Genomic DNA, 7,830 nt, shown 5'->3' with positions numbered 1-7,830 from the left:
GATGCTTTATGTATTTGGGTGTTTCTATGTTGGGTGCATAAATATTTACAATAGTTCTAGCTTGTTGGATTTCTCCCTTTATGATTATATAGGGTCCTCCATTGTCTCTTTTTATAGTCTTGTAAAGTCTCTTTTGTCTGATATAAGTTGCTACTCTGGCTTTCCTTCACTTCCATTTGCATGCTAAATGCTTTTCCATCCCTTCACTTTCAGTCATGTGTTTTTAGGTTTTATGTGAGTATATTGTTAGGTGGCATATAAATGGGTCTTGCTTTTTTATTCATTTTGCTACTCTATATTTTTAATTGGAGTATTTAGGCCATTTACCCTCAAAATAATTATTGATAGGTATGTACTTATTGGCACTTTGTTACTTGTTTTACGATTGGTTTTTGTTTGTTTTAGTTCTCTGTTCCTTTCCTCTCTTGCTCTTTTCTCTGACGGTTTAGGGCTTTCTTTAGTGATATACTTGGATTTTATATCTTTATTTTTTGCATATATGTTAGTGATTTGTGATTTATGGTTACCATTCTGTTTATATATAACATGTATATAGCAGTCTATATTAAATTGATGGTCACTTAAATTTGAACCCATTTTAAAAACCCTAAAATTTTACTTCCTTCTCACCCACATTTTAAGTATACGGTGTCCACACCCTTCTTTATGTGAATCCTTTGACTTATTTTTACAAATATGCTTAATTTTACTGCCTTTGTGCTTCCTACTTTTCTTATTTCTACCTAAAAGATCCCTCTTTAACATTTTCTGTAAGGCTAGCTTAGTGATTATGAATTTCTTTAACATTTGTTGTCTCAGAAACTCCTTATCTTTCCTTCTGTTGTGAATGACAGTTTTGCTGGATAGAGTAATCTTGGTTGCAGGTTTTCCTTTCAGCACTTTGAATGTATCATGTGCTGTCTTATGGCCTGCAAAGTTTCTGCTAAAAGTCAGAGATCAGCCTTATGAGGTTTCCCTTAGATATAACTGTTTTCTTTTCTGTTGGTGCTTTTACAATTCTCTCTTTTGTCATGACTTCTTGCCATTTTAATCATTGGGTGTCTCAGTGTGGACCTCCTGGGGTTGGTTTTGTTGTGGGTTCTCTGTGCTTCCTGGATCTGCTTTTCTGTTCCTTTCCCCAAATTAGGGAAGTTTTTAGCTATCAATTCTTCAAATAAATTTCATGCCCCATTTTCTCTCTCTTTTCCTTCTGGAATCCCTAGAATACGAATGTTACCTAAGTGGTGTCACTGAATTCCCTTAATCTAGCCTCATTTTTCTTCTTCTTTCTTCCTCCTCCTCCTCCTCCTCCTCCTCCTCCTCCTCCTCCTCCTCCTGTTTAACTTGATTTATTTCCATTACTCTGTCCTTCAGGTCACTGATGAATTCTTCTGTTACCTATAGTCTACTATTTATTCCCTCTAGTGTGTTTTTAATTCAATTATTGAGTTCTTCATCTCTGTTTGGATCTTTTTAATATTTTCTCTCTTTTTTGAGGATTTCACTGAGATTCTCCACTCTTTTCTCAGTGCCAGTGAGTATCTTTATGACCATTACTTTAAATTATTTATGAAAAACGTTGTTTGAAGAGAGACAGGACCTAAAAGTGTGGTGACAAGAGAATTACATAGCAGGGGGTTAAGACTCTCCAGGAGCCAAAACAGCGGTGTCCTGGTCAAGCCTCTTTTATTTTTGCAATTTGATGATAGCAAGTACATAAAACATAGTATTTGGCATCGTGACAGGTAATGCACCTGCAGTGCATTCCATGCTGGGTCATGAGTACATCTGGCGCCAGATAAAACATTCTTATCCCTGGCCTGGTGCCCATATGATGTCCTTCTGGAGAGAACATGCAGTCCCTGTGGCTTTCCGCCTGGGAACAGAACTGCTTTCAGTTCCTTGCTGCTCTGTTTCCTTCAGTTCATTCTTATGGTACGTCCACCTTCTTGTTCTCCAACAGCTCCCCCTTTTTGTTTGTATACAATGGACTGTAGCTTGTATAACCCAAGCTGTTGGTCAGCACCTTGATAGGTTCATTGTCCCTGGAGCCAGACTGCACATGCAGGGATAAATACACCACATATTAATACAAATAGAATAGCAGTAGAGAAACTAAAAATCTTTAATATGTTCTATAGGGCTTAATTTTCCCAATCTGTCTGATATACTTTCTAAGATCTTAGAACCAGATAACATGTCCAGATTTGCTTTGTTTTGTTTTGTTTTGTTTTAAATTTTTTAATGTTTATTTTTATTTTTGAGAGAGCAGAGACAGAATGCGAGTGGGTTAGGGGCAGAGAGAGAGGGAGACACAGAATCTGAAGCAGGCTCCAGGCTCTGAGTCGTCAGTACAGAGCCTGACGCAGGGCTCAAACTCACGAGCTGTGAGATCATGACCTGAGCTGAAGTTGGACACTCAACCGACTGAGCCCCTGGATGCCCCATCCAGATTTGTTTTGAAAGTCTCATATGTCTCTGCTTGCAGATGCTGAATGTCCATGGACACATTAGATTGCCCGAGCAAGTGTCTCTTAACATCGTTCCACAGAAATTTAGTGTTATTAAATGGTAACAGGGTTAAACATATTGATGTAGTGTTCCGATCACATTTTAATGATATTTGTAGGCTCACTAATTGATCCCCCAGAAATATCACAGCCTGTTGTAGGTCTGCAATCCCATTGGACAGTCTACTGTCAGTATCCCGCTGTGTTTTCCAATGCTGGTGCGATTTTTCATGCTATTGTTGCACAAATTGTACTGTCTGCACAGATGGGTGCAGTGAGACAGCTGCAGTAGTGGCAGCAGTCACAGCAATAGCTACAACAAGCATTCCAACAAACTGTCAGGATAGATGAACTCACCATGGAGCCTGGTCCATCAGATATATTTCTGGAGAATGTTGCCATGGTTGAGACATGTGAACCAGCAGCCACAGGCCATTGTGTGCTTTAAGTGAATATAAGCTTCCGGATCACATATTAAAGGGTATAGAAGGTTAAGACAGGTGTATAATGAACAGTTAACACAAGTTATAATGGCCTCAGAATCATTCCAAACTGTCCTTTCAATAGTACATATGGCAAACGGACACAAGCCCGTATGTAGCAGGTACTACTAACCGTGAAGGATAAAGTAGAAATATTGGTGGAGCTGTTTTTATAATATGTGCCCTTCTTGGTATGTAAAGAGTGGAGGGCAGCAGTTAATTTCCATATATGCTTCTGTAACGGTCCTTGTTGTAAATGAGGACTGGGCACAGAAAATCCCCCACCGTGCCAAACAATTGAGCCATTGGCAGTGGTGCTGATAGTTTCATTATGAACACACCATCATAGATTTTGTAATGAATTTTGTAATGAATAATTTTTTGTAATGAATATTAAGCCCATAGGGCTCTAATCAGTGACACTTCCATAGGAGATACTTAAAATAACTCACCCTATCTCTCCTCTACATGTTTCCCAAGTCACCCATCCATCCCATGTTGACAACATACGAGTAGCACAAGATGGAAACATTGGAGGAATGTCATTAATTGTAAGATTGGAGCCAATCAGAGAATGGGTTGATAGTAAGAGGTATGTTTGTGCTGGGTTCCTTTTTAAATAATAGGTAGCCATGCTTGAGGCTTACTCTTAAGGCAGTGTTTCCCATAACCGAAACATGGAGAAGGACCTTCGATCTCGATATATAACTATCCATAACAGTATCTTCTTCATTTAGCCTATGTGGTCCTCTGCTGTCAAATGGCCCAAGTGTCTATTCAGTGTTGTTTGTATATACCGGCACAGGGGAGTCATACCAATTTACCTGATTGAGAGGTGGATGAGGGATATAGTCCCAGTAAGTATAGTTGTCAGCACTTACCATAGCAGTGATAACCACTAGCATTGCAAGGAAAAGGTGAGAGGAGTTTGCAGACTGTGAGTCTGCATCAATATTTTTTTCAGCATCATGCATCAACCTCTTAACTTGTCCCCAAGTAGGAGGTTGAGTGGTCCTAGTGTGCCTCAGGAGACAGCGTGGGGCATTGGGCACAATTATTGGTTTCCCCATGGACATTCTATGAAACTCTTTGACTGGTGGGATCATGTCGAACCGAGGTTGCTTGGATGGGCTTGTGTCTGGGTTTCAACCAGTGATTGGGTAACTACTGGTAGCCTTGATCTATAGAAACATAAGCATACCCTTTGCCCCACACAATAACCTCTCCCTTTTCCAAGTGTCCCTTCTCATCTTTCCAATCTATTGGTTGATGAACAGGGCTGACTTTTGCTTGTGCCAGTGTACCTCAGCAGCAGGGCATGTATGGGGTCCTCATATGTCCAAGAAATTTAAACTGTATAAGGCCCAATGTAATGGTTCCCATGGCATAGGTCTAAGTCCTTCTTCTCCCCCTTTTTGTTTAATTAACATGTTTTTAAGTACCTGATGAGTGTGTTCTATGATCCCTTGACCTTGAGGGTTATAGGGAATGCCAGTAAGATGAGTAATTTGTCAGGCTGTACAGAAGTGGGCTACCTTATGAGATACATATGCAGGGCCATTATAAGTTTTAACATGTTGTGGGATACCTAGAATTGCAAAGGTTTCAAGAAAACGAGCAGTAATGTGCATTGCCTTTTCTCCCATACATGCTGTGGCCCAGCTATATCCAGAGAAGGTATCCACAGTAACATGCACATAAGAGAGCTTACCAAAAGCAGGAATATGGGTAACATCAGACTGCCAAAGTTCATTTGCCCGTAGCCCACGAGGATTCACTCCAGAGGTGTATGGAGCCACAGTGAGGGGTTTGCAGAAAGGACAGGCACTAACAATGTCTTTTGACTGAGCATGTGTTACAGTGAGTCTGTGGGCAAGCCCTCGAACATAGTAGGGTGAAGTATATATTCTTGTTGTGCCATTTGTAAGGTGCCTTGTAATGAGTCATCAGCAATGGAATTTCCTTAGGCTAATGGGCCAGTAACGTTAGAATGACTGCGAATGAATGATATATAAAGGGTGTGGCCTATGCCATATTAAGTCTTGTAAATGCAAAAACAGATGATGTAATTCATTTTGTGGAACAATATGTGCAGTTTCAATATTTAGGACTGTGAACCATACATATAGTGAGTCTGTCACAACATTGAGGGAGGCAGGTACAAGATGCAGCAATCTATAATGACTGCTAATTCAATTTTTTGAGTACATGTATAGGGTGTCTGCCAGGACTTAGAAATAAGACCATGTATAGAAGCTCTACCATGACCATTTCCATCTGTAAAGTATGTGTCAGCATCTGCTAAAGGCCAGTCTCAAATTATCTTTGGCCCAATCCATGATATAACCTTGAAAACTGACAAAATTTTGTCCCTATGTAATTGGATAAAGCTATTTGCCCTTGTATATTAGTTTGGTAAGCCATATCAATTTGTTGATATGATAAGGAAATAATTATAGAGGAGGGATTATCACCATTAAGCACACGTAATCAGGATCAGCCTCTCCAAATTATATTCCTAATTTTATCCAGATACATGGTAAAAATTTTAGTGTGCTTATTTGGTAAAAACAGCCATTCGATGATTCCCACCTCCCATCCTGCCATAAGACCTCTTTTGGAGAATGTGGAGTAGGAAAAATCAATAATTGGACAGGAACATTAAGTCATATACGAGTGAGCTGACAATTTTGAATATGATTTTAATCCATTGTAATTGAGCTTCTGCTTCTTTTGTGAGGATCCAAGGGCTGTTAAGGTTGGGGTCACCAGCTAATGTTTAGAAAAGATGAGAGAAAGGTATAAGTCAGGATTCCCAAAGCCGGTCGCAACCAATTTATATCTCCTGGTAACTTTTGGAAATTACTTAGTTTTCAAATTATCTTGGCGAATCTGTACTCTTTGGGGAATGATGGTTGCCTTTTGAATTTTTGCACCAAGATAAAGGAAGGGATTGGGTTTGCATCTTTTCCTCTGCTATTATTAGGCTGTATTTGGGTAACAATAATCTAGTCGTTTGATAAAGATCTACCTGTGTAGGCGTTTCTGTGGCAAAAAGAGTATCGTCCATGTAATAGTCAACACTTGCGGGAACTGAATATGTAATTGTGAAAGCTGATTAAGAAAATGCTGAGACACAGTAGGGCTATTAAGCATACCTTGCATAAGCACTTTCCATTGATAGTGTTGCACAGGAGCCACATGACTGTATGAAGGTGCAGAAAAGGCACATTTTTCTCTATCATCTGGCTGTAGTAGAATTGTGAAAAAAAATAATCTTTCAAATCTACTATAATTAATGACCAGTTCCGGGGAATCATAGTAGGGGATGGGAGCCCGGGTTGCAAAGGTCCCATAGGTTGTACAACCTCTTTTACCTTTATTAAGTCAGTTAACATTCTCCATTTCCCAGATTTTTTTCTTTATCACAAACACAGGAGAATTCCATGGACTAGTGGACATTTCTATATGACCTGCATCCGATTGTTCTTGCACTAATTGTTCTGAAGCTTCTAATTTCTCTTTCAGAAGGGGCCACTGTTCCACCCACACTGGGGCAGTTGTTAACCATTTTAATGGTAAGGCATAACATTGTTCAGGAACAGTGGCTCTTACACTAAATTTCAATTCTGTACAGGATATCCCAGTCCCTTATAAGGAGGCCGCATTTCAGCAGTAATTGGCTCCATATGCCCATTTTCTTGTCCAAGCCCTTTTAATGGGTTATAATTCATTTTGGACATGGTATTGGTTGCAGCAGGAGAAACATAAGGAAAATTCGTATATGCTCCCCATTGACTTAATAGGTCTCTTTCCCACAGATTAATGGCTATATCAGTAACATAAGGCTGGATAGTAGCAGCGTGGCCTTCAGGCCCTTTACATAGAAAAATTTCAATGCTTTGTTGGATGTCAGTAGCTTTTCCTGCACTGGTAAAGACTGAAGATACAGGTGAAAGTGGCCAACTCTTAGGCCAAAACTTAGAAGAAATGATGGTTATATCAGCTCCTGAGTCTACCAGGGCAGTAAATGATTTTCCGTTAATTTGTAAGGTCATCTCAGGTCTTCTGTCCTTTAGAAATGTTTGCCAAAATAACTGTTTGTGGGTAGATACAAACCCTCCCTGCCATTCTATCAGCGTGGAATTTAAAGCAATGTAAGGCAACAACAATGGTTGAGCAATGTGATCTCCTGTCATGATACAATAAGGAACAGAAGTACTAATCATTACTGAAATTTCATCCTTAAAACCAGCATCTATGATTCCTAAGTGGACATGAACTCCCTTGGACATAAGACTACTTTATCCAATAAAAAGGCCAATGGACCCTGAAGGAAGAGGGCCATAAATCCCAGTTGTAATCTTATAAATTCCCATGGAGGTTTCGAGGACCAGAAAATCTGGGGCAGGGATATCTAATGTAGAGCTCCCTCCTGTGGCATGGAGGAGGTTATGGACAGATTTGCATAAGTCCTATCACTCACAGGATAACAACATGGAATGTGATTCCCCATATTGTTTACATTTGGGCCCCTGAGGGTGGGGGCATAATCCCATTTCTGACCTAAGCTGCAGGGGTGCTCCATTCTTACGGAATTTAGATCTACATTGATTTGCAAAATGATAGCCTTGATTGCATTGGGGGCATAACCCAGGAGGTTTAGTATTTCCTTTGGGCAGCCAAGGATCACAGGGAATTGTTAAGACTTGGCTGTGGCTATCGACAATCCCTTTTATGATGTCCCGATTTGCCACAGTGAAAACACTTGGACTGTTTGTAAGGCCCAGTGCCTTGAACAGCCGCTGCCAGTAGCCCCATTTTATAGACCTCTGAGC

At 40.1% G+C, this 7,830-nt stretch overlaps 1 protein-coding gene across 1 annotated transcript; it reads right to left on the bottom strand.

Annotated features, from left to right (window-relative positions):
- Positions 1-6,615: 6,615 nt before the first annotated feature.
- Positions 6,616-7,050, bottom strand: LOC121031388 (endogenous retrovirus group K member 10 Pro protein-like). Its single transcript, XM_040476478.1, has one exon. The coding sequence runs from the start codon at positions 7,048-7,050 to the stop codon at positions 6,616-6,618; it is 435 nt and encodes a 144-aa protein (XP_040332412.1).
- Between the last annotated feature and the right edge of the window lie 780 nt (positions 7,051-7,830).

Source organism: Herpailurus yagouaroundi, unplaced genomic scaffold (genome assembly GCF_014898765.1).
Source record: "Herpailurus yagouaroundi ecotype Mexico unplaced genomic scaffold, PumYag 141, whole genome shotgun sequence".
In the NCBI taxonomy this organism is placed as follows: Eukaryota; Metazoa; Chordata; class Mammalia; order Carnivora; family Felidae; genus Herpailurus; species Herpailurus yagouaroundi.
This window is presented reverse-complemented; position numbering and strand designations above follow the sequence as displayed.